This window comes from Salvelinus alpinus, chromosome 4, assembly GCF_045679555.1.
Source record: "Salvelinus alpinus chromosome 4, SLU_Salpinus.1, whole genome shotgun sequence".
Classification (NCBI taxonomy): Eukaryota; Metazoa; Chordata; class Actinopteri; order Salmoniformes; family Salmonidae; genus Salvelinus; species Salvelinus alpinus.
Window position 1 is genome coordinate 13931305 of NC_092089.1, and position 27861 is coordinate 13959165.

General features: G+C 44.8%; 4 protein-coding genes across 11 annotated transcripts in view; 2 read left to right on the forward strand and 2 right to left on the reverse strand.

The window, feature by feature from the left end:
- The window catches only part of LOC139572879 (palmitoyltransferase ZDHHC3-A-like), a 255214-nt gene that overhangs the window by 191788 nt on the left and 35565 nt on the right, over positions 1-27861 (reverse strand). For 6 of the 8 annotated variants that reach the window (XM_071395721.1, XM_071395717.1, XM_071395718.1 and 3 more), the window contains 4 exons: positions 25594-25690; positions 23799-23880; positions 22467-22597; positions 10990-12470 (listed from right to left, as the gene is read on the reverse strand). In XM_071395721.1, coding sequence (XP_071251822.1) covers positions 12264-12470; positions 22467-22597; positions 23799-23880; positions 25594-25690 — 517 coding nt within the window. In that variant the 3' untranslated portion in view covers positions 10990-12263. Of the gene's footprint in view, positions 1-10989; positions 12471-13783; positions 16262-22466; positions 22598-23798; positions 23881-25593; positions 25691-27861 lie in introns of those variants that run through there. The other 2 variants (XR_011674509.1, XM_071395723.1) reach the window with 2 other exon arrangements.
- The window catches only part of LOC139572876 (lysophosphatidylcholine acyltransferase 1), a 280718-nt gene that overhangs the window by 152866 nt on the left and 99991 nt on the right, over positions 1-27861 (forward strand). The window lies entirely within an intron of this gene.
- On the reverse strand, positions 5997-8321 carry LOC139572882 (uncharacterized protein KIAA1143 homolog). The gene is made up of 3 exons (XM_071395726.1): positions 8187-8321; positions 7680-7821; positions 5997-6937 (listed from the first exon to the last, which is right to left on the reverse strand). Exons 1-3 carry the CDS (start codon positions 8307-8309, stop codon positions 6723-6725), a joined length of 480 nt encoding a protein of 159 aa, XP_071251827.1. The 5' UTR covers positions 8310-8321; the 3' UTR covers positions 5997-6722.
- Positions 8523-11105, forward strand: LOC139572884 (transmembrane protein 42-like). Its single transcript, XM_071395728.1, has 3 exons — positions 8523-8702; positions 8963-9109; positions 9591-11105. Exons 1-3 carry the CDS (start codon positions 8523-8525, stop codon positions 9723-9725), a joined length of 462 nt encoding a protein of 153 aa, XP_071251829.1. The 3' UTR covers positions 9726-11105.

The window sequence follows — 27861 nt, forward strand, 5'->3', positions numbered from 1 at the left end:
TGCCATTCACATCATTTTAATGACATTACTTTACAGTCAATCCCAATGGAGTCATAAATTGTTTTTTACAAAGGGAACAAGTGCACTCTGGGAAAAATTTAAATGCAGTCCTTGCCTCACTAATTGAAATCCCCAATCATTATCAGTGGTGATTTTAGCATGTAAATCTTGGTGGGGCAAAGATTTTTATATTTTTTGCGATGCACGCCAGCAAACCCACAACACTAAACAATACATTAATTGCACTATAACGGTGACAAACAGTGCCCACAAACGTGTTAGGGCCTACATAAAGCTGTCCCAACAGCAGAGTCTCAACAGCAGTCCCAACAGCAGAGTCCCAACACCTTACCACTGTTACACCTGGTTATCAGCAGAGTCCCAACACCTTACCATTGTTACACCTGGTTATCAGCAGAGTCCCAACACCTTACCACTGCTACACCTGGTTATCAGCGGAGCCTTGTCTGGCAGCGAAACAGTTCATTCAGCCTCATTTACTGCCTTTAAAAAAATCATAGCTGATATGGCTGACTTGCTTAAACAAATGTGGTTTCAATTGAGATGTACAAACTATGGCATAATGGGACAACGAGCGGATAAGAGGCAATCTGTCATTTCGGATAAGACATTAATGAGCGAGCTAGGACGGACTTAGTCAATATAACTATTTGTTCAACACTTTAGAAATGTACAGCGACAGAATTCAGAAGTTCTTACAGTGTTCTCCCTGTGCACCAAGTCAGAACCGTAGGATAAATAAAGGTGGCATATAAGCAGACAATGAAAGCTCTTACAATATTGGATGATGACATTTCTTTAAGACAGGCTACAGGCTACATGGACACCATCAAGTCAGAACAGAAGGCAAAATTTAAGAGCTGAAGATAGGCCAAATTAGGGTGAGGGACATGGGCTACTAACAGCTAACTACACAACATACACTTAGTATTACTTTCTTAGCTACAGTGCATATCTCCCTGGCACATTACATCATTTATGAAGCAGCGTACAATACATTTTTGGACTCACCTTGTTGTGCAGTGCTCACTTGAACAGGAATGTGGTGCGATGGTCCTTCGTGGGCAAATTTTGTCATCAAACTTGGTCATCAAAGTCTGGTATTCTCTGGATTTATGTTGCTTTCAAGACAACTGGGAACTCTGGGAGAAAAAAACTAGTTTGAATCATGATGACGTCAGTGATCTTCAGGTCGGAGCTCTAGAAAGAGGCCTGACTTTCCGACTTGGATGACCGTTCAAAACTTTTATTTCCCAGTCGGAGCTCGTTTTTTCCCCCCGAATTCCCAGTTGTCTTGAACTCACTGAAATCTGATTTCCCAGTTCTGAGTATCCAGTTGTTTTGAAAGCAGCAGAAGTCATGCTGGATTGACAGCATGGTCAATGTGGAATGTTTATCCTTTTAAGCTTGGAAAAGAGACCCTTAAACCCAGACTTGGGACCACACAGCCACTGCACTGAATAGCGGGCTAGTGATTGCTTTGCAATGATTGCAGTTAGTCACTGATTCCTTCTAAACCACTCATTGTTGAATTTGCGATTTCCATCTTGTGTAATGTTTATGTCCAATGGCCGATGAGCACCAGTACATTTTATCTATAATTTCTCTGAATTATTTATCTTCATATGAAAAGGATTAAAAATGATTTGCCAGTAGATTGTCGACTTGATTCATGATGATGACTGCTAGCTTGCTAGCTAAGATTGTGAAAGTATGATGTTGACATGATCAGTCCAATCAAAGCTGCTTTAGATATAACGTGATTTGACGGAATTTTATCTGTGGCCAATGACCTTGAGCCTTCTTGGATGGACACTTCTAATGTAACTCTATGGCAACACCCAAGGGGCTTGAATTTTCAAGCTCTACCCTTAGATTTTGAGGTGACGTAGTGTCCCCATGAGTGATAGAACACTGAGCCAATCACAGCGCAACTAGAGAACATTACCAACCCCTAAGCTCTGTATTTTCCGCTGGCTGCCCCACCACATAAAGCACTGAGCAAGCCTGAAACACCTGCATTTTGGACCTGCCTTACTCAAGAAAGCAAAAAAGAGACCAACTTTGTATGTGGCTTTATTAACTCAATTGTTTGGGGGTTTTTGTGTGTTTTTTATTTTATTTTTTACATTGTTTTCAAATTGTTATGTGACACGTATTAATGCCAAAATAACATGCAAAACAGGCATCCCCCATCAATTTTTGTTGTTGCTAGAACGGTGGGGCCTGAATGACAAGACATTATACACTCTTAAAGGTAAAGGTGTCTGGAAGAACCTTTCTGTTTGCCACACCGGCGGGACGTTTACATTTGAAAAAGGTTCCTCGAGAAACCCCTCTGAAAAGGGACGTCGAGGAACTCCTACGTAAAGATTCAAACCGGATCATTTTTGTGATGCTAGGAGTTCTTTTTTTTAACCTTTTTAATTATATATTGTAGAGGTGGCAGCCTATCAGATTGAAGGCGTGGCTTACATTTACATTTAAGTCATTTAGCAGACGCTCTTATCCAGAGCGACTTACAAATTGGCTTATTGGAGGCATGGCTTCCAGATAGTTATTTTTGGTCACCCGTTAGCGTAAATGTCAATCCTGTTCATGTTAAGTTAGTACACTGCAATTTAAAATGTTCCTTGAATATTTATGCATATTAAATATTCTAATATACTATTAATAATATTAACATGGCTGATTTAAATACAGTTATAAAGCGGAAACTATTCCAACTTTGGGATATGCATAGGTTCTTGAGGAACTACAGGGTTCATCGAGTCACCACTAATTCTCAGAGTGTAGTGATTGACAGATACATTTGTGAATGGCAAGAGTCTAAAATAAATGGTGCATGTATAGTAGCTGTACCCTACTGGATTCAGGTGGTAGGTATGCAATTATTTCAATGTGTTTTGTTTTTATATACCATTATTAAAAATAAGGTTTAATTTGTTTCCCTATATCATCTAATGTGGTTCACTAACGTCAGGTTTTGTGGGTCGATTATGATGAAGATGCCTTTACAGGTTCTACCGCCGGGGACTTAGTCCGAGTGCCAGTCTGTTTATGGCGTCATACCAAATCATTGTCATGGCAATGACAGCAACGGAGTTGGCAAGAGCAACCAACAGATCAGGTTACCAGAGGGGACTAGGTTTCCAGGTTACCAGAGGGGACTAGGTTACCAGGGGACTAGGTTTCCAGGTTACCAGAGGGGACTAGGTTTCCAGGTTACCAGAGGGGACTAGGTTACCAGGGGACTAGGTTTCCAGGTTACCAGAGGGGACTAGGTTTCCAGGTTACCAGAGGGGACTAGGTTACCAGGGGACTAGGTTTCCAGGTTACCAGAGGGGACTAGGTTACCAGAGGGGACTAGGTTTCCAGGTTACCAGAGGGGACTAGGTTTCCAGGTTACCAGAGGTGACTAGGTTTCCAGGTTACCAGAGGACTAGGTTTCCAGGTTACCAGAGGGGACTAGGTTACCAGGGGACTAGGTTTCCAGGTTACCAGGGGACCAGGTTACCAGAGGGGACTAGGTTACCAGGGGACTAGGTTACCAGAGGGGACTAGGTTACCAGAGGGGACTAGGTTACCAGAGGGGACTAGGTTTCCAGGTTACCAGGGGACTAGGTTTCCAGGTTACCAGGGGACTAGGTTTCCAGGTTACCAGAGGGGACCAGGTTACCAGAGGGGACTAGGTTTCCAGGTTACCAGAGGGGACTAGGTTACCAGGTTACCAGAGGGGACTAGGTTACCAGAGGGGACTAGGTTACCAGGGGACTAGGTTTCCAGGTTACCAGAGGGGACTAGGTTACCAGAGGGGACTAGGTTACCAGAGGGGACTATGTTTCCAGGTTACCAGGGGACCAGGTTACCAGAGGGGACTAGGTTTCCAGGTTACCAGGGGACTAGGTTTCCAGGTTACCAGAGGGGACTAGGTTACCAGAGGGGACTAGGTTTCCAGGATACCAGAGGGGACTAGGTTACCAGGGGACTAGGTTTCCAGGTTACCAGAGGGGACTAGGTTACCAGAGGGGACTATGTAACCAGGTTACCAGAGGGGACTAGGTTTCCAGGTTACCAGGGGACCAGGTTACCAGAGGGGACTAGGTTACCAGGTTACCAGGGGACTAGGTTTCCAGGGGACTAGGTTACCAGGTTACCAGAGGGGACTAGGTTTCCAGGTTACCAGGGGACTAGGTTACCAGGTTACCAGAGGGGACTAGGTTTCCAGGTTACCAGGTTTCCAGGTTACCAGAGGGGACTAGGTTACCAGAGGGGACTAGGTTACCAGAGGGGACTAGGTTACCAGAGGGGACTAGGTTACCAGAGGGGACTAGGTTACCAGGGGACTAGGTTACCAGGTTACCAGAGGGGACTAGGTTACCAGGGGACTAGGTTACCAGGTTACCAGAGGGGACTAGGTTACCAGAGGGGACTAGGTTACCAGGTTACCAGAGGGGACTAGGTTACCAGAGGGGACTAGGTTACCAGGTTACCAGAGGGGACTAGGTTACCAGAGGGGACTAGGTTACCAGGTTACCAGAGGGGACTAGGTTACCAGGTTACCAGAGGGGACTAGGTTACCAGAGGGGACTAGGTTACCAGGGGACTAGGTTACCAGGGGACCAGAGGGGACTAGGTTACCAGAGGGGACTAGGTTACCAGAGGGGACTAGGTTACCAGAGGGGACTAGGTTACCAGAGGGGACTAGGTTACCAGGGGGGACTAGGTTACCAGGGGGGACCAGGTTACCAGAGGGGACCAGGTTACCAGAGGGGACCAGGTTACCAGAGGGGACCAGGTTACCAGAGGGGACTAGGTTACCAGGTTACCAGAGGGGACTAGGTTACCAGAGGGGACTAGGCCTATTTGGATCTGAATGCGTGTTCCACTACTTTAGAAGGGGATACACATACAGTATGTAGTCAGTCTACTGTGGATACACATACAGTATGTAGTCAGTCTACTGTGGATACACATACAGTATGTAGTCAGTCTACTGTGGATACACATACAGTATGTAGTCAGTCTACTGTGGATACACATACAGTATGTAGTCAGTCTACTGTGGATACACATACAGTATGTAGTCAGTCTACTGTGGATACACATACAGTATGTAGTCAGTCTACTGTGGATACACATACAGTATGTAGTCAGTCTACTTATGAATGATCAGCATTCAGTAGAGGATTAGACAGACCAACACGTTACAGCCAAAGGTTATGGGGGTGTGGCGTACGAAGGTTATGGGGGTGTGGCATACGAAGGTTATGGGGGTGTGGTTTACGAAGGTTATGGGGGTGTGGCGTACGAAGGTTATGGGGGTGTGGCATACGAAGGTTATGGGGGTGTGGTTTACGAAGGTTATGGGGGTGTGGCGTACGAAGGTTATGGGGGTGTGGCGTACGAAGGTTATGGGGGTGTGGCGTACGAAGGTTATGGGGGTGTGGTGTACGAAGGTTATGGGGGTGTGGCGTACGAAGGTTATGGGGGTGTGGCGTACGAAGGTTATGGGGGTGTGGCGTACGAAGGTTATGGGGGTGTGGCGTACGAAGGTTATCATCCTGGTAACTAAATCAGTCTTCTGGGATTTATCATCCTGGTAACTAAATCAGTCCTCTGGGATTTATCATCCTGGTAACTAAATCGGTCCTCTGTGATTTATCACCCTGGCAACTAAATCGGTCCTCTGTGATTTATCACCCTGGTAACTAAATCGGTCCTCTGTGATTTATCACCCTGGTAACTAAATCAGTCCTCTGGGATTTGAAGGGCCACATGTTCTCGTAAGGTTTAAAATGTAAAAGTAACACTATTTTCCATGGATAATAAAAATGTATCTCTCTGTTTTCACGGACCTTTCTCTGCATATTGTGAAAACTGTAAAAAGGTATTTGCTAATGAGAGACATTTTTGCAACATGACCTACTGACAGACCTGCATTCTACAGAACATACTATAGTATAATGCTATCATAAGGCCTTAATGTATTTTAATAGTTACATTTCAAACTTATTCAACTAAAAAAAAAAACACAATCACAGAAAAATCCAACACTTGGCATAAAAACAATGAAGTGTTTAACTTAGACATCTTTTGAAGCTCCGTTGTCGAAGCTAAAACACATTTCTACATCCAATGAATGATTGACTCTAGAAGTAGGAAAGTATCACATCAACTCTCCAGACTATATTTTTTGGGACCAAAACCACCAGCTCATTTCTTCCCCTTTTAGTAGCTGTTGTCACACGGGTTACCTTGATTAAATCTCAGATCCAGACCCTGTGTTGGCTGTAGGAACAAGTCCAGAGGGTCCACTGAAGGACGGACGACTACAGTTGTAATGGATGGATAATAGGCCCACAGTGAGTCACTACAGCAGAGACATGTCTTACAGTCGACAAAGAATAACAGCATGCATCTTATGTATCTAAAGATCTTTGATCGTGAATGTGAAGGGGTTTGTTTCAGATACATGTCCAGATTCCACCTCCAGAAGAGGGGATGACCCGTAATGTCTAAGGATCTTAGTCTAGTGGGACAAACTACGATGTATGAGCTATTCTATGTTGGGTCTTTTCGCCCATAGTAAAAAACCAACAACCGCAGTAGATCAGTTCCATAATCCATGCGCGGTTGATTGCTCTAGTCTGATGAGCGGTTGATTGTTCTAGTCTGAAATCCCTGCGGTGAATTAACCTCTAGTCCTCATCCTCATCCTCTCCGAAAGAGAGAAGACTCTTGTTTTTCACCTTCTTTTCAGACTTCTCCTCCTTTTTCTCTTCATCTCCTCCTTCACTCTTTCCTTCACTCTTCTTCTTCTTGTTAGAGCTGGCGGTGATGCCCTGGAACTTGTCGGAGGAGCGCTTCGTGGGCTTCTTGAACAGGATCTTGCCGTCCGCAGGAGGCTTGTCTTCTGTAGGCAGCAAGGAGAAGAGGCAGATTAAGTACACACACAGACCCTGTATACACACAGTACAGACCCTGTATACACACAGTAGACACAGTACAGACAGACACACAGTACAGACCCTGTATACACAGTACAGACACACAGTACCAACAGACACACAGTACAGACAGACACACAGTACAGACAGACACACAGTACAGACAGACACACAGTACAGACCCTGTATACACACAGTAGACACAGTACAGACCCTGTATACACAGTACAGACAGACAGTACAGAGACACACAGTACAGACCCTGTATACACACAGTAGACACAGTACAGACACACAGTACAGAGACACACAGTACAGACCCTGTATACACAGTACAGACACACAGTACAGAGACACACAGTACAGACAGACACACAGTACAGACCCTGTATACACACAGTAGACACAGTACAGACCCTGTATACACAGTACAGACCCTGTATACACAGTACAGAGACACACAGTACAGACCCTGTATACACAGTAGACACAGTACAGACAGACACACAGTACAGAGACACACAGTACAGACCCTGTATACACAGTAGACACAGTACAGACCCTGTATACACAGTACAGACACACACAGTACCAACAGACACACAGTACAGACCCTGTATACACAGTACAGATACACAGTACAGAGACACACTCCAATTAACACCAAGTTAATTTGATAGTTTAGGATATTATATATGATTTATTTACCTTTTTCTATACCATCCTTTACCTCTTTTATCTGTAACACTTCTTCAGCGCTTAAATCTCCCTTTTTGAGAATGACAACTTGAGGCAGCTCATCTTCACGATCACTGCCACTGTCATCCTCCAAGGCTGGCATCTCTAAACGCTGCGGGAACAGTGACAAGGTTGAATATCACCATATTGACATCATACCAGCCGCCCTTTCCATGTTAAAAGGTACACATAGCTGCAAAAAATAGCCGTTCGTGTCAATTAAATATCTATAGTGGTCAAGGAATTGAATTATGTGAGAGAAAACCCAATAATTTGAGGGTGGTCAACTCTCCTGTAGAGCTAGCTAATAACGTTACTTGACTAGCTGAATCAAGGTGTTAGCGCAGGACTCGAACTAAAACCTTAGATAGCGCTCCAGCGGGCTTGCCATACAGTCACGTATATACTGTAGCCCACCTAAGGTTAACGTTAGTTCATTTTACATAGGCTAGCTAACGTAGCACATTAGCGAAATACCTTGGTATCAATGGTGGGTCCTTCCTTAAAGCCAACATCTTTCTTGAATTTCTTTAAAAATGACGGTTCTGCTGGTTTCACCCACGATACGTTCGCTTTCGGACCCTTATTCATCTTAGCCATTTTGAGAGTTAGAACAAATGAAGGAAACAAGGTAATTTCAGGTTGTGTTTAGCCCGTCGTGTTTAGCGTAACATTAAATCGTCATCACCCTGCGCCCGCTGAAGGTCATATGATCCCAGAGGTGAGTCTGATTGGTTGAACCGAGTGAAGCCTTTTAGACAAGGAAGTAGTCAAATATGTGACAGTAAAGTCTAGTTTAGATGCTAAATAAACATGATTTCAGGTGCGTTTTATGCATTATTAGCGGGCTTTCTTGGAGCCGTCGCCTCCTCGTCAGCCAAGCTATCTCTGGGCTCAGACTACCTCAAAGGGATGTGTGAAACAGGGCTGAAAACCTGGTTTCAGGATGGGGACTACAGGATTATTCAGGAGGAAACATCACCCTGCGAATGGGTGAGAGTATCTATATGGATGTATAATTTTCAAAGTGTGTATGTGTCAGAGGGAGACTGAGAGAAAGAATGTGTGTGTGAGAGATACCATTGTGTGTGTGAGAGATACCATTCTACCAGAGACCACTAACAAGTCCTATTGTATTCCAGCTCCACATCCCTCTGCAGCTGCTGTTCACTTGTAATGCTGTGATGTGTTGTTTCAGCTCCACATCCCTCTGCGGTTGCTGTGTGGAGTAATGCTGTGATGTGTTGTTTCAGCTCCACATCCCTCTGCGGTTGCTGTGTGGAGGACTGCTGTTCACCAGTAATGCTGTGATGTGGACCTTCTTCTCCAAGGCTCTGAGACACTCCTCCTCCTCCGCTCGGGCCACGGTCACCACCACCGCATCCAACTTTGTTTCCTCTGTGAGTAGAGCAACTGGTTGATATCCATCACGGCATGTATTCATAAAATGTCTGAGTAGGAGTGTTGACCAGAGGATCAATTGTATTCATAAAATGTCTGAGTAGGAGTGTTGACCAGAGGATCAATTGTATTCATAAAATGTCTGAGTAGGAGTGTTGACCAGAGGATCAATTGTATTCATAAAATGTCTGAGTAGGAGTGTTGACCAGAGGATGAATTTCACCTTTTAGATCGTAATGATTAAGTCAGGAGGACCTGATCCTAGATAGGCACTGCGACTCTGAGACGCTTTATCAATACGACCCCAGATCTCAGCTATCCAATTGATATAAACACAGTACAGTAGGCCTTTGGCACTATAGAACATTGACCATAAGACCATAGTGGAACAACGTTATTGGAGCAATGACATCTGTGAATACAGGTATTATAGGCTATTTATGTTGCCAATCCCACTTCCATAGTCTGTACTGTGTTTAGGCATTCCTTGGGAAGCTGCTCTTTGGCGAGACCCACGCAGCACTGTGGTGGGTGGGCATCTCTCTAACGCTCTCAGGTTTACTGGTGCTGCACGGATCAACTTCCCAACCAGCAGAGGCCAAGAAGGAAGAGTGAAGGACTGTCCACATGTGGAATAAGAAGTGGAATAACAATTCCACTGCGTCAATCACCCCACTGGACCGCCTCGCCGTTAAACAAACGCTTTCTGGCTCAAATAAATCTGGATTTCACCAGAACCGTGTTCTATTACCACAAAAGGGCTTTGATGTTACAACTGACTGTAAGGATTCTAACATGTTACACCTGACTGTACACGGATTCTAACATGTTACACCTGACTGTACATGGATTCTAACATGTTACACCTGACTGTACACGGATTCTAACATGTTACATCTGACTGTACACGGATTCTAACATGTTACATCTGACTGTACACGGATTCTAACATGTTACACCTGACTGTACACGGATTCTAACATGTTACACCTGACTGTACACGGATTCTAACATGTTACGCCTGACTGTACACGGATTCTAACATGTTACGCCTGACTGTACACGGATTCTAACATGTTACGCCTGACTGTACACGGATTCTAACATGTTACATCTGACTGTACACGGATTCTAACATGTTACACCTGACTGTACACGGATTCCAACATGTTACGCCTGACTGTACACGGATTCCAACATGTTACGCCTGACTGTACACGGATTCCAACATGTTACGCCTGACTGTACACGGATTCTAACATGTTACACCTGACTGTACACGGATTCTAACATGTTACATCTGACTGTACACGGATTCTAACATGTTACATCTGACTGTACATGGATTCTAACATGTTACACCTGACTGTACACGGATTCTAACATGTTACACCTGACTGTACACGGATTCTAACATGTTACGCCTGACTGTACACGGATTCTAACATGTTACGCCTGACTGTACACGGATTCTAACATGTTACGCCTGACTGTACACGGATTCTAACATGTTACGCCTGACTTTACATGGATTCTAACATGTTACATCTGACTGTACATGGATTCTAACATGTTACACCTGACTGTACATGGATTCTAACATGTTACACCTGACTGTACATGGATTCTAACATGTTACACCTGACTGTACATGGATTCTAACATGTTACGCCTGACTGTACACGGATTCTAACATGTTACGCCTGACTGTACACGGATTCTAACATGTTACGCCTGACTGTACACGGATTCTAACATGTTACGCCTGACTTTACATGGATTCTAATGTACGATATGACCAAGGTCTGCACTCCATACACAAACATGATCAGGCTTTTCAACACTACACATTATTATGCAAACAAAGAATTTTAAATACTACTGTTGATATGTATATTTTATTGACAATATTGTAATGACCTGAAATACTAAATGCATATCAATTTATTGAAATTAGAGTTTTGTAAATAAACCTTCATATGAAATATCTTGTCACGTAATCTCTGACATGTTTTTTATTCTGTAGTCAAACTAATATGAGAACCAATCAATACATGGATAAAGTACGATATCAACGACAACTTCCCTTTTATTTAAATGTTAAAAGTAAACAATTGTGGTCCCATGATATGGAGCATTCATTTGACTGTAGAAGTCCTCCCTAGTAACCATCGTAGAAAGTACAGTAGAAACCATCCACCATCACCTAGCCCCCCCCCCCCCCCCAACTATCACCTAACCCCCATTCAATAAAAGTGTTCTCTTTACATTTTCCAGATGAAAAGAATGAATTGTTTAGATAAGGCCCTTTTAATTAACACACTTAAAAGGTAATGTAATTCTCTGACATAATACAGATAGAAAAAAAATAGTTAAAACTGTTACCACCTCATTTGCATACTTTACAGTACAAGGCCATTAACTGTTACCACCTCATTTGCATACTTTACAGACCAAGGCCAGTAACATTAAAATTCTCAACTTGACAGTTTATAAAAAAGGCACTTGGTGAAGTAAGATTAGAGGACAGGCCACGGACCATCTAGATTCTGCATAGTCCACAGGTCGTTTTCTAGGAGGTCTTCCCGTAATACAACTGAACCATGTAGAGCTGTGTATGCAGGAGATGCTCTGGACTACTGAAGGAGCCCGTTTGGGTCAATCCAACTCGTCTTCGTTGGGACTTGTACCTCGTTCACATCACCAGGGGGTATAAGACCTGGACATGTTGTGGCTCATTCTAAAAAGGACATTTGGTGCAGGATCCCTTTTAATAGCTTTGGTCCAAGCAGCAGTAGCACTGTAGGAAGGACACCGCACTAGATCAGTGGAGTCTGTATAGAAATAGAATGAATAGAACTGGCGTCTCTCTATAGAAGCCTAGTCCAGACCCCCCCCCCCCCCCCCCTCAGGGAGTTGGGATATGCAGAAAACTAAACATGTCCAATTCACACGTGTATAAAACACACTGGTACATGTCTGAAATAGGACAAATGTACACACCCTCCTAATTATTATGTCAACGATGCCATAATGAATCACAATACCAGGCTTCCATAGCAAGTGTACCCGGGAGTTCACCAGTCAAACCTGCCAGGGTGTGAGGTTCACCGCCCATTCTATTCATTCTAGTTCTATGGGAGTCTTATGACACTAGACCAGCGGTATCTCTATGACGTCGTCCTCGATGATCTCCCCCTGCGGCAGCACCACGTGGTCATTGGGATCCCTCGTACAGCGGAGGTCAGAGAAGGGACTGAGCCAGGATGGAGAGAAGGGCCCTCCAAACGCTGACTTCATTGCCTCCCAGCAGGAAGTCTTCTCCCACCTGGCCTTCTCCCCCTTCAGACGCTCAATGCCCTGGAACAGAGACACAGACAGAGAGAGAGACAGACAGACAAAGACGGAGAGAGACAGAGACGGAGAGAGAGAGACAGACACAGAGACAGAGAGAGACACAGAGAGAACACAGTGAGCTGTAGACAGAGGAAACTGAATTAAAACATTTCATTAATTTAGTAAAATGTTCCTTAGTCATGCATTGGTTTCAATGGGAGATCCAGTGAAAAATGTGACTGAAGTGGCTGGTTTCCTGAACCCAGATGAAGTCTCCTCTTGGACTAACATGCACGCTCAAATGGACAAGTCATGGGTGTGGAAACCGGCCCATATTATTTCTGACAAGGCACGGACACCGACTGTGTTGTCTTGTTCTATGTGTTGTTGAAGTTGTTGGCACACGACAACACAGTGAGCAGTCTGCAGACTAATTCTGTCAATGAAGACGTCCATACATCCCAGGTCTTAAACATCAACCTATAAAACCCAATCAGGAGACAATAAGAAACGTTCAGAAATACATGCATCATGCTTTGTTGTTGTTTAGGAAAAAACTCATTCACTCCACAGTAACGTTGGGTTTAAGTGTGTGCAGTAGGACCTCCGTCCCACAGCGGTCGCGGCTTACCTCCGTCCCACAGCGGTCGGGGCTTACCTCCGTCCCACAGCGGTCGCGGCTTACCTCCGTCCCACAGCGGTCGCGGCTTACCTCCGTCCCACAGCGGTCGCGGCTTACCTCCGTCCCACAGCGGTCGCGGCTTACCTCCGTCCCACAGCGTCCGGGGCTTACCTCCGCCCCACAGCGTCCGGGGCTTACCTCCGCCCCACAGCGTCCGGGGCTTACCTCCGTCCCACAGCGTCCGGGGCTTACCTCCGTCCCACAGCGTCCGGGGCTTACCTCCGTCCCACAGCGTCCGGGGCTTACCTCCGTCCCACAGCGTCCGGGGCTTACCTCCGTCCCACAGCGTCCGGGGCTTACCTCCGCCCCACAGCGTCCGGGGCTTACCTCCGCCCCACAGCGTCCGGGGCTTACCTCCGCCCCACAGCGTCCGGGGCTTACCTCCGCCCCACAGCGTCCGGGGCTTACCTCCGCCCCATAGCATTCAGAAAGCAGCCAGTCGGACGGCCTCAGAGAGACACAGTTAAAAGCTTCAGTAGAAAAATGGTAGGAGACACATCAGCTTCCCAGTTAACCAAAGCCAACGCAGAGTAAGGACAGATATAGGGGGCATGCATACAAAGACACCCATTGCAAGATGACACGATATAAAACAGTTTCTTGGAGAAAAGAGAATTAATATGGATATATATGACATAGAAGGAAAAAAAACAGCTTATTAACCAAATGGGAAATATTTATTCTCTCCGTGCAAAAAGTGTTGAAAAATGTCAGTGGAAAGAAAATAACCGTTAGGTCCAGCTTGCTCACAGGCAAGACACTCACAGCAGCAGTCAGGCTGCTTCCCAAACGGCACTCTGTTCCCCTCTATAGTGCACTACTTTTGACCAGGACCCATAGAAAGTAGTGCACTACTTTTGACCAGGGCCCATAGAAAGTAGCGCACTACTCTTGACCAGGGCCCATAGAAAGTAGCGCACTACTTTTGACCAGGGCCCATATAAAAGTAGCGCACTACTTTTGACCAGGGCCCATAGAAAGTAGCGCACTACTTTTGACCAGGGCCCATATAAAGTAGTGCACTACTTTTGACCAGGGCCCATATAAAAGTAGCGCACTACTTTTGACCAGGGCCCATATAAAGTAGTGCACTACTTTTGACCAGGGCCCATATAAAAGTAGCGCACTACTTTTGACCAGGGCCCATAGAAAGTAGCGCACTACTTTTGACCAGGACCCATATAAAAGTAGCGCACTACTTTTGACCAGGGCCCATATAAAGTAGCGCACTACTTTTGACCAGGGCCCATATAAAGTAGCGCACTACTTTTGACCAAGACCCATATAAAAGTAGTGCACTACTTTTGACCAGGACCCATAGAAAGTAGTGTGCTATATAGGGAATAGGGTGCCATTTGGGGATGCAGCCTCAGTTAGGTGACAGTCCTCCTCAACAACCATCCATTCAAACTAAACAGAACACAACAGAAGGTAAAAGATACAGGTGAAGAACAATCCCAATGTTGAACAACGACATAACGGACCGGTTTCCCCCAGACACAGACTACACCTAGTCCACCACTCAAAAGCATTATCAAGAGAGGTTGAAAGAGATGATTAATTCTAGGACTAAACTTTATCTGTCTGTCTGGGAAACTGGCCCAATTAAGTTTGTTTTCAAGCATAGAAAAGATCACATGAGAAAAAGTAACATTTATAAACTCCACTGATAGATAGATCTCAGGAAAAGTGCATATTTGTCATGATTTGTAGCCAGCTTGATATATTTTGATATTGATATTGGAGTAAAACTACTACTGTATAATCAGTTTCGTTGGTTAATATTTTAGTATTTAGTAATACTCCCTTTTTATTTTACTTTGCAAATATATTTGAACTTGTTAAGTTCGTTTTGTGAATCACGACCTCTGGTTTACACATCTCCTGAATAACTCAAAATTAAAGTTTTAATTCCAACATAAAAACGTAAATTCTGGAGAAACTTACATAATAAAAAAATAAAAAAAGTGACTTTTATATACAGAACTTGGCACACATAGAAATGAGAGAGCAAGATCAACTGAGTTACCACCAACTTTTACACAAATATTCTGAAACACCTCCATGTTTTATTGTTCCTAAAAGAAGGACCAACTTGAAATGAGCAGCATGTAGACTGGAACTTTAACTTTCTTTAAAACACAAGAAAATATGAGTGTTTAACAAAGTAAAAGGACTAACCTACTGATCCCTCAACACACTATACTTCCACCTGGCTTTAAAAGCCTCTCAAAACGGTCAACTGTACAGGCCTAGTGAAAAGACCATGTTCCCCTGTGCTGGGTGAGGTGTGTATCAGAGAAGAATCACAAGGAGGGAGGGGTTTAGTTTTGACTGACAGGAGGACGGAAGGTAGCCCGAGTGCCAAATCGGTTTGTGCTATTATGCCAACTCCTGACTTGACATGATAGCACCAACAAACTGGCACTCGGAGAGAGACAGAGGGGGGAGAAGAGACACACAGAGAGGGGGAACAGAGGGGGGAGGAGAGAGACAGAGAGGGGGGACGGGGACAGATGGGGGAGGAGAGAGACAGAGAGGGGGGGGGGGAGAAGAGACACACAGAGAGGGGGGACAGAGGGGGGAGGAGAGAGACAGAGAGGGGGGGAGGAGAAGAGACACAGAGGGGGGAGGAGAGAGACAGAGGGGGGGGACAGAGGGAAAAGTGATTCAGAAAACCAGAACAAATCAACATAAGGGTTAAAACAGACACGGTTGAAAAGTTTTACAATTGATCTTTTTCTCTGCAACTCCACTTGCCTTTTGTTCCCAAGCAACATAAAAAAAACAACGTGGCAATATAGAAAGCATTAATGATTAAATTGTTCAGAGTTAGGAGGGATTACAATCACGTTCAGCATTGTCAAGGAGTGTTGGGGAGTCAGGGTGAGAGATGGGGTGGTTGGAACAGAGCGGTGTTAACACACCTCTGTCTCAGAGTCTGTTTCCCCCCCCCGGGTGGCTAAGCTCAGACCACATACTGGTAGGATTCAGCTTTCCCGTGGGCCTTCCCCGGTTGGGTCAACGGGAGAAACCAGAATATGGAGAAGGGGTGTCCAAATACCGCCTTGGTGTTCATCCACTTCGTTTTTTTACCCCATCGTTTCTCCTCCTTTTTCAACTGTTCTATGCCCTGGAAAGACGAGAGACAACCACACTTCAGTGTACTGTGAACCAATCAAACTACTTCCTCCCTAACTGACGAATCACAAGAGCCCCTTTGCTTTTTTTCCGTTTGATTTAAAACCACTCTTTCAAATCTAAAGTTACAAAGTGGCTTAAGTTATGACTAAACGACCAAAGGCTAATGTACTGGCTAAATGACCATAGGCTAATGTACTGGCTAAACGACCATAGGCTAATGTACTGACTAAACGGTCATAGGCTAATGTACTGGCTAAATGGTCATAGGCTAATGTACTGGCTAAATGGTCATAGGCTAATGTACTGGCTAAATGGTCATAGGCTAATGTACTGGCTAAATGGTCATAGGCTAATGTACTGGCTAAACGGTCATAGGCTAATGTACTGGCTAAACGGTCATAGGCTAATGTACTGGCTAAACGGCCATAGGCTAATGTACTGGCTAAATGGTCATAGGCTAATGTACTGGCTAAATGGCCATAGGCTAATGTACTGACTAAACGGCCATAGGCTAATGTACTGGCTAAACGACCATAGGCTAATGTACTGGCTAAATGGCCATAGGCTAATGTACTGGCTAAATGGCCATAGGCTAATGTACTGACTAAATGGCCATAGGCTAATGTACTGACTAAATGGCCATAGGCTAATGTACTGGCTAAACGGTCATAGGCTAATGTACTGGCTAAATGACCATAGGCTAATGTACTGGCTAAATGGCCATAGGCTAATGTACTGGCTAAATGGCCATAGGCTAATGTACTGGCTAAATGGCCATAGGCTAATGTACTGGCTAAACGGCCATAGGCTAATGTACTGGCTAAACGGCCAAAGGCTAATGTACTGGCTAAATGGCCATAGGCTAATGTACTGGCTAAATGGCCATAGGCTAATGTACTGGCTAAACGGCCATAGGCTAATGTACTGGCTAAATGACCATAGGCTAATGTACTGGCTAAATGACCATAGGCTAATGTACTGGCTAAATGACCATAGGCTAATGTACTGGCTAAACGACCATAGGCTAACGTACTGGCTAAATGACCATAGGCTAACGTACTGGCTAAATGACCATAGGCTAACGTACTGGCTAAATGACCATAGGCTAACGTACTGGCTAAATGACCATAGGCTAACGTACTGGCTAAACGACCATAGGCTAACGTACTGGCTAAACGACCATAGGCTAACGTACTGGCTAAACGACCATAGGCTAACGTACTGGCTAAACGACCATAGGCTAACGTACTGGCTAAATGACCATAGGCTAACGTACTGGCTAAATGACCATAGGCTAACGTACTGGCTAAATGACCATAGGCTAACGTACTGGCTAAACGACCATAGGCTAACGTACTGGCTAAATGACCATAGGCTAACGTACTGGCTAAATGACCATAGGCTAACGTACTGGCTAAATGACCATAGGCTAACGTACTGGCTAAATGACCATAGGCTAACGTACTGGCTAAATGACCATAGGCTAACGTACTGGCTAAATGACCATAGGCTAACGTACTGGCTAAATGACCATAGGCTAACGTACTGGCTAAATGACCATAGGCTAACGTACTGGCTAAATGGCCATAGGCTAACGTACTGGCTAAATGACCATAGGCTAACGTACTGGCTAAATGACCATAGGCTAACGTACTGGCTAAATGACCATAGGCTAACGTACTGGCTAAATGACCATAGGCTAACGTACTGGCTAAATGGCCATAGGCTAACGTACTGGCTAAATGGCCATAGGCTAACGTACTGGCTAAATGACCATAGGCTAACGTACTGGCTAAATGACCATAGGCTAACGTACTGGCTAAATGACCATAGGCTAACGTACTGGCTAAATGGCCATAGGCTAATGTACTGGCTAAATGGCCATAGGCTAACGTACTGGCTAAATGGCCATAGGCTAACGTACTGGCTAAATGGCCAAAGGCTAACGTACTGGCTAAATGACCAAAGGCTAACGTACTGGCTAAATGACCAAAGGCTAACGTACTGGCTAAATGACCATAGGCTAATGTACTGGCTAAATGGCCATAGGCTAATGTACTGGCTAAATGACCATAGGCTAACGTACTGGCTAAATGACCATAGGCTAACGTACTGGCTAAACGACCATAGGCTAACGTACTGGCTAAACGACCATAGGCTAACGTACTGGCTAAATGGCCATAGGCTAATGTACTGACTAAACGACCAAAGGCTAATGTATTGACTAAACGGCCATAGGCTAATGTACTGGCTAAACGACCATAGGCTAATGTACTGGCTAAATGGCCATAGGCTAATGTACTGGCTAAATGGCCATAGGCTAATGTACTGACTAAACGGCCATAGGCTAATGTACTGGCTAAACGGTCATAGGCTAATGTACTGGCTAAATGACCATAGGCTAATGTACTGGCTAAATGGCCATAGGCTAATGTACTGGCTAAATGGCCATAGGCTAATGTACTGGCTAAATGGCCATAGGCTAATGTACTGGCTAAATGGCCATAGGCTAATGTACTGGCTAAATGGCCATAGGCTAATGTACTGGCTAAACGGCCATAGGCTAATGTACTGGCTAAATGGCCATAGGCTAATGTACTGGCTAAATGACCATAGGCTAATGTACTGGCTAAATGGCCATAGGCTAATGTACTGGCTAAATGGCCATAGGCTAACGTACTGGCTAAACGGCCAAAGGCTAATGTACTGACTAAATGGCCATAGGCTAATGTACTGGCTAAATGACCATAGGCTAATGTACTGACTAAATGGCCATAGGCTAATGTACTGGCTAAATGACCAAAGGCTAATGTACAGTGCATTCGAAAAGTATTCAGACCCCTTGACTTTTTCCACATTTTGTTATGTTACAGCCTCATTCTAAAATTAATCAAATTAAAATCCTCAATCTACACACAATACCCCATAATGACATCACAATACCCCATAATGACATCACAATACCCCATAATGACATCACAATACCCCATAATGACAAAGCAAAAACAGGTTTCGAAACTGTTGCAAATGTATATAAAAAACAAAAAACTCAAACATCACATTTACATAAGTATTCAGACCCTTTACTCAGTACTTTGTTGAAGCACCTTTGGCAGTGATTACAGCCTCGAGTCTTCTTGGGTATGATGCTACAAGCTTGGCACACCTGTATTTGGGGAGATTCTCCCATTCTTCTCTGCAGATCCTCTCAAGCTGGTGGAATGCTGCAGAGATGGTTGTCCTTCCGGAAGATTCTCACATCTTCACAGACAAACTCTGGGGCTCTGTCAGAGTGACCATTGGGTTCTTGGTCACCTTGCTCAGTTTGGCCGGGCGGCCAGCTCTAGGAAGTGTCTTGGTGGTTCCAAACTTCTTCCATTTAAGAATGGAGGCCACTGTATTCTTGGGGACCTTCAATGCTGCAGAATTTGTTTTGGTTCCCTTCCCCAGATCTGTGCCTCGACACAATCCTGTCTCGGAGCTCTACGGACAATTCTTTCGACCTCATGGCTTGGTTTTTGCTCTGACGTCAACTGTGGGACCTTATATTGACAGGTGTGTGCCTTTCCAAATCATGTCCAATTAATTGAATTTACCACAGGTGGACTTCTAGTTGTAGAAACATCTCAAGGATTAATGGAAACGAAACAGGATGCACCTGAGCTCAATTTTGAGTCTCATAGAAGGGTCTGAATACTTATGTAAATTAGGTATCTGTTTTTTAATTTATGAGGGATTTTACATTTTTTGTATCAATTTTAGAATACGGCTGTAACGTAACAAAATGTGGAAAAAGTCAAAGGGTCTGAATACTTTCTGAATGGACTGTATGGACTAAATGTCAACACACTGATATCTAATAAACATCCTTCTTCACTTGTGAGGCTCCATGAGAGAGAATACAGCCATACTAAAGATATCAACTTCTAGGAATACAACCAGGCCCCGACTACGCCCACCCGGGCCCCGACTACGCCCACCCGGGCCCCGACTACGCCCACCCGGGCCCCGACTACTCCCACCCGGGCCCCGACTACGCCCACCCGGGCCCCGACTACGCCCACCCACGCCCCGACTACGCCCACCCACGCCCCGACTACGCAATCAGGCCTGAAGTTGCAGACAAAAATACGTTAGAGCAAGAAAGCAGAGTTAGTTTAGTTAGAGTTTTAAAGCACTAAACATTGTACAGACATGCATAGAACCCACAGAGAGGTCTACAGTCTACCATAGAACCCACAGAGAGGTCTACAGTCTACCATAGAACCCACAGAGAGGTCTACAGTCTACCATAGAACCCACAGAGAGGTCTACAGTCTACCATAGAACCCACAGAGAGGTCTACAGTCTACCATAGAACACACAGAGAGGTCTACAGTCTACCATAGACCACACAGAGAGGTCTACAGTCTACCATAGAACCCACAGAGAGGTCTACAGTCTACCATAGAACCCACAGAGAGGTCTACAGTCTACCATAGAACCCACAGAGAGGTCTACAGTCTACCATAGAACCCACAGAGAGGTCTACAGTCTACCATAGAACCCACAGAGAGGTCTACAGTCTACCATAGAACCCACAGAGAGGTCTACAGTCTACCATAGAACCCACAGAGAGGTCTACAGTCTACCATAGAACACACAGAGAGGTCTACAGTCTACCATAGACCACACAGAGAGGTCTACAGTCTACCATAGACCACACAGAGAGGTCTACAGTCTACCATAGACCACACAGAGAGGTCTACAGTCTACCATAGAACCCACAGAGAGGTCTACAGTCTACCATAGAACCCACAGAGAGGTCTACAGTCTACCATAGAACCCACAGAGAGGTCTACAGTCTACCATAGAACCCACAGAGAGGTCTACAGTCTACCATAGAACCCACAGAGAGGTCTACAGTCTACCATAGAACCCACAGAGAGGTCTACAGTCTACCATAGAACCCACAGAGAGGTCTACAGTCTACCATAGAACCCACAGAGAGGTCTACAGTCTACCATAGAACCCACAGAGAGGTCTACAGTCTACCATAGAACCCACAGAGAGGTCTACAGTCTACCATAGAACCCACAGAGAGGTCTACAGTCTACCATAGAACCCACAGAGAGGTCTACAGTCTACCATAGAACCCACAGAGAGGTCTACAGTCTACCATAGAACCCACAGAGAGGTCTACAGTCTACCATAGAACCCACAGAGAGGTCTACAGTCTACCATAGAACCCACAGAGAGGTCTACAGTCTACCATAGAACCCACAGAGAGGTCTACAGTCTACCATAGAACCCACAGAGAGGTCTACAGTCTACCATAGAACCCACAGAGAGGTCTACAGTCTACCATAGAACCCACAGAGAGGTCTACAGTCTACCATAGAACACACAGAGAGGTCTACAGTCTACCATAGAACACACAGAGAGGTCTACAGTCTACCATAGAACACACAGAGAGGTCTACTAACTACATGGTTTATGATAGTACAAGAGAGGAAACTGGTCCTTCCTCACAGAGAGGTCTACAGTCTACTAACTACATGGTTTATGATGGTACAAGAGAGGAAACTGATCCTCTCACACAGATACGTGGACACGTTCCTTCCTACTTGCTGACAGTAATCAACAGAATATCAACAAGCCTTGAGCTGAATTTCATGTTGAATACTTCCTTTATATAATAAAATGTCTGTTACTGTAGAAACAAGACTGGACTCATAAATACCCACACAGAGGTGATCCTACTACAAACAGAGCCTTCTATTTTACACTCCTCTTAGACACTAACTTCTACTTAAATCCAATTTTCAGGACACTAAGTGAAAATGTCCACTCAAGTGGAAGTTAGGATTCACCTCTATATGGGTAAGCTGCTGTAGAGAGGTTAAGGTTCATAGGTCATACATACAGTAGATAAGCACCAAAGCAACAGCAGTGGGGAGGAGACTTGGCTTAAATACATAGGTCAAATACTTGGGAGGTGCACTTTATGAAGTTTGTCCGTACAATGGAATAGGCCTAGCTGAAACGCCAATGGAATAGTCCCAAAAGTGCAACCCCCCCCCCCTGCACATCAGTCAATCTATATAAATCATACCTAAAGCATTTGACTTCCCATGATGTATTTAATCCAGGTCTGATGAAGAGGAGGAGGTGACGGGGAGAAGAGAGGAGGGACACGCCGGTCTACGACTTACCGTCTCATCTGTACAGATGGAATGGACCTGAGTCCCGAACATCACAGAGGTGAAGATGAGGAAGAGGAGGGCCTCAAAGCACAGGAGGATGAGGAGGATGACGGTCGCAGGAGGTGAGAAGGAACTGCACTCTGGGAGTTGGAGTTCAGGAGGGAGGGGAGGGGGGAAACACGTTTACACTCACAGCACAGTGGAAGCAACATTTCTAGAAGGGTTGATGTGTTCTAGGCAGCTGGATGCTAAGCATATTGTACATCACAGTGTTTTCAGATAGATGACTGGGATAATGGCAAAGGTGAAGATGTCGGGATTCAGTTATGACGTCATTGTTTTAGCACCATCTACAGAGTTTTTAAACTACGGCACGCGACATGGGTCAATGTGCCAATAAACTTCTGGGGCTTTTCAAATTGAACAATATGCAGAGTTTAATCACACACAGACAGTCGTACACTAACTGAGCAACGTCCTGCAGCACTGCAGAGCTATACACTATGTGGAAACCAGGTGACTCCATATTCTCTGAGCTTCTGGGTATAAACAACCTTCACATAAACGGCCGTGCACGGAGCAGTGCCCAACAGAACGGCCGTGCACGGAGCAGTGCCCAACAGAACGGCCGTGCGGGGCGCAGTGCCCAACAGAACGGCCGTGCCAGTGACCAAAAGGAATACTGAGTGTCAGGAAGTACAGGACGTCAAACTAAAAAGGAGTGCCCTGTCCTTTATGACTTTGCTAGAGGAAGATTAACTAGGAGAGTAACTTGAACAGTTTAGCCATGAGATGGGCGGGTATTGAACAGTTTCCCCATGAGATGGGTGGGTATTGAACAGTTTCCCCATGAGATGGGTGGGTATTGAACAGTTTCCCCATGAGATGGGTGGATATTGAACAGTTTCCCATGATATGGGCAGGTATTGAACAGTTTCCCCATGAGATGTGTGGGTATTGAACAGTTTCCCATGATATGGGCAGGTATTGAACAGTTCCCCCATGAGATGTGTGGGTATTGAACAGTTTCCCCATGAGATGGGTGGGTATTGAACAGTTTAGCCATGAGATGGGTGGATATTGAACAGTTTCCCCATGAGATGGGTGGGTATTGAACAGTTTCCCATGATATGGGCAGGTATTGAACAGTTTCCCCATGAGATGTGTGGGTATTGAACAGTTTCCCATGAGATGGGTGGGTATGGCCTCATCTGAAATACTTCAATAACCAGAGACCATTGTTATGGTTGACAGGAGCTGATTGAAAGATCATTGTGTCATCACGAGATCTACATCAAACCAATGAGCAGCCAGGTTAAAAAAAAGGTCAGAAGCACTTACTTGTCCAATCATCTTCGAAGCAGTACAGGAAGTGGAAGACCACCATCACCAGAGAGTGGAGAGAGATGAGTGCAATGTACATCTGGAACACACAGACTCATGGTAAGACAGGGTGCTCTGGAACACACAGACTCATGGTAAGACAGGGTGCTCTGGAACACACAGACTCATGGTAAGACAGGGTGCTCTGGAACACACAGACTCATGGTAAGACAGGGTGCTCTGGAACACACAGACTCATGGTAAGACAGGGTGCTCTGGAACACAGACTCATGGTAAGACAGGGTGCTCTGGAACACACAGACTCATGGTAAGACAGGGTGCTCTGGAACACACAGACTCATGGTAAGACAGGGTGCTCTGGAACACACAGACCCATGGTAAGACAGGGTGCTCTGGAACACACAGACCCATGGTAAGACAGGGTGCTCTGGAACACACAGACCCATGGTAAGACAGGGTGCTCTGGAACACACAGACCCATGGTAAGACAGGGTGCTCTGGAACACACAGACCCATGGTAAGACAGGGTGCTCTGGAACACACAGACTCATGGTAAGACAGGGTGTTATTGAACAGTTTCACATGAGATGGGTGGGTATTGAACAGTTTCACATGAGATGGGTGGGTATTGAACAGTTTCCCATGAGATGGGTGGGTATTGAACGTAGTCACACAAACTGTAAGTCACTTTCAGGGCATTTGACAACTTAAACATCTTAATTCATAACTTTCCAATAGGTACTGTGTGTTGGCTACTTGTCTGTGTTATTGCAGCAGGCTGACGGTGCCATGGTGTCTACAGTATGGAATGTTCCAGTATGTAATGGGGTCTACAGTATGGAATGTTCCAGTATGTAATGGGGTCTACAGTATGGAATGTTCCAGTATGTAATGGGGTCTACAGTATGGAATGTTCCAGTATGTAATGGGGTCTACAGTATGGAATGTTCCAGTATGTAATGGTGTCTAGAGTATGGAATGTTCCAGTATGTAATGGGGTCTACAGTATGGAATGTTCCAGTATGTAATGGGGTCTACAGTATGGAATGTTCCAGTATGTAATGGGGTCTACAGTATGGAATGTTCCAGTATGTAATGGGGTCTACAGTATGGAATGTTCCAGTATGTAAAGTATGTAATGGTGTCTACAGTATGGAATGTTCCAGTATGTCATGGGGTCTACAGTATGGAATGTTCCAGTATGTCATGGGGTCTACAGTATGGAATGTTCCAGTATGTAATGGGGTCTACAGTATGGAATGTTCCAGTATGTAATGGGGTCTACAGTATGGAATGTTCCAGTATGTAATATGGTCTACAGTATGGAATGTTCCAGTATGTAAAGGGGTCTACAGTATGTAAAGTATGTAATGGTGTCTACAGTATGGAATGTTCCAGTATGTAATGGGGTCTACAGTATGGAATGTTCCAGTATGTAATGGGGTCTACAGTATGGAATGTTCCAGTATGTAATGGGGTCTACAGTATGGAATGTTCCAGTATGTAAAGTATGTAATGGGGTCTACAGTATGGAATGTTCCAGTATGTCATGGTGTCTACAGTATGGAATGTTCCAGTATGTAATGGGGTCTACAGTATGTAATGGGGTCTACAGTATGGAATGTTCCAGTATGTAATGGTGTCTACAGTATGGAATGTTCCAGTATGTAATGGTGTCTACAGTATGGAATGTTCCAGTATGTAATGGGGTCTACAGTATGGAATGTTCCAGTATGTAATGGGGTCTACAGTATGGAATGTTCCAGTATGTAAAGTATGCACTGGTACGTACTGTGAAGAGCACAAAGTACTTCTGGTTGTTCTCTCCCACACAGTTGTTAACCCAGGGACAGTGGTGGTCCATCTTCCGTATGCAGCGCTGGCACACACTAGTGGAGGGAAACCATGGAGAGAGAGAACTAATTACACACACTAGTGGAGGGAAACCATGGAGAGAGAGAACTAATTACACACACTAGTGGAGGGAAACCATGGAGAGAGAGAACTAATTACACACACTAGTGGAGGGAAACCATGGAGAGAGAGAACTAATTACACACACTAGTGGAGGGAAAACCATGGAGAGAGAGAACTAATTACACACACTAGTGGAGGGAAACCATGGAGAGAGAGAACTAATTACACACACTAGTGGAGGGAAACCATGGAGAGAGAGAACTAATTACACACACTAGTGGAGGGAAACCATGGAGAGAGAACTAATTACACACACTAGAGGAGGGAAAACCATGGAGAGAGAACTAATTACACACACTAGTGGAGGGAAACCATGGAGAGAGAACTAATTACAGACACTAGTGGAGGGAAAACCATGGAGAGAGAACTAATTACACACACTAGTGGAGGGAAAACCATGGAGAGAACTAATTACACACACTAGTGGAGGGAAACCATGGAGAGAACTAATTACACACACTAGAGGAGGGAAAACCATGGAGAGAGAACTAATTACACACACTAGTGGAGGGAAAACCATGGAGAGAACTAATTACACACACTAGTGGAGGGAAAACCATGGAGAGAACTAATTACACACATTAGTGGAGGGAAAACCATGGAGAGAGAACTAATTACACACACTAGTGGAGGGAAAACCATGGAGAGAACTAATTACACACACTAGTGGAGGGAAAACCATGGAGAGAACTAATTACACACACTAGTGGAGGGAAACCATGGAGAGAACTAATTACACACACTAGTGGAGGGAAAACCATGGAGAGAACTAATTACACACACTAGTGGAGGGGAAACCATGGAGAGAACTAATTACACACACTAGTGGAGGGGAAACCATGGAGAGAACTAATTACACACACTAGTGGAGGGAAACCATGGAGAGAACTAATTACACACACTAGTGGAGGGAAAACAATGGAGAGAGAACTAATTACACACACTAGTGGAGGGAAACCATGGAGAGAACTAATTACACACACTAGTGGAGGGAAAACCATGGAGAGAGAACTAATTACACACACTAGTGGAGGGAAACCATGGAGAGAGAACTAATTACACACACTAGTATGGAGGGAAATCATGGAGAGAGAGAGAACTAATTACACACACTAGTATGGAGGGAAATCATGGAGAGAGAGAGAACTAATTACACACACTAGTGGAGGGAAATCATGGAGAGAGAGAGAACTAATTACACACACTAGTGGAGGGAAAACCATGGTGAGAGAACTAATTACACACACTAGTGGAGGGAAACCATGGAGAGAGAACTAATTACACACACTGGTGGAGGGAAACCATGGAGAGAACTAATTACACACACTAGTGGAGGGGAACCATGGAGAGAGAGAACTAATTACACACACTAGTATGGAGGGAAACCATGGAGAGAGAACTAATTACACACACTAGTGGAGGGAAACCATGGAGAGAGAGAACTAATTACACACACTAGTGGAGGGAAACCATGGAGAGAACTAATTACACACACTAGTGGAGGGAAACCATGGAGAGAGAACTAATTACACACACTAGTGGAGGGAAACCATGGAGAGAGAACTAATTACACACACTAGTGGAGGGAAACCATGGAGGGAGAGAGAACTAATTACACACACTAGTGGAGGGAAACCATGGAGAGAGAGAACTAATTACACACACTAGTGGAGGGAAACCATGGAGAGAGAACTAATTACACACACTAGTGGAGGGAAACCATGGAGAGAGAGAACGAATTACACACACTAGTGGAGGGAAACCATGGAGAGAGAACTAATTACACACACTAGTGGAGGGAAAACCATGGAGAGAGAGAACTAATTACACACACTAGTGGAGGGGAAACCATGGAGAGAGAGAACTAATTACACACACTAGTGGAGGGAAACCATGGAGAGAGAGAACTAATTACACACACTAGTGGAGGGAAACCATGGAGAGAGAACTAATTACACACACTAGTGGAGGGAAACCATGGAGAGAGAGAACTAATTACACACACTAGTGGAGGGAAACCATGGAGAGAACTAATTACACACACTAGTGGAGGGAAACCATGGAGAGAGAACTAATTACACAC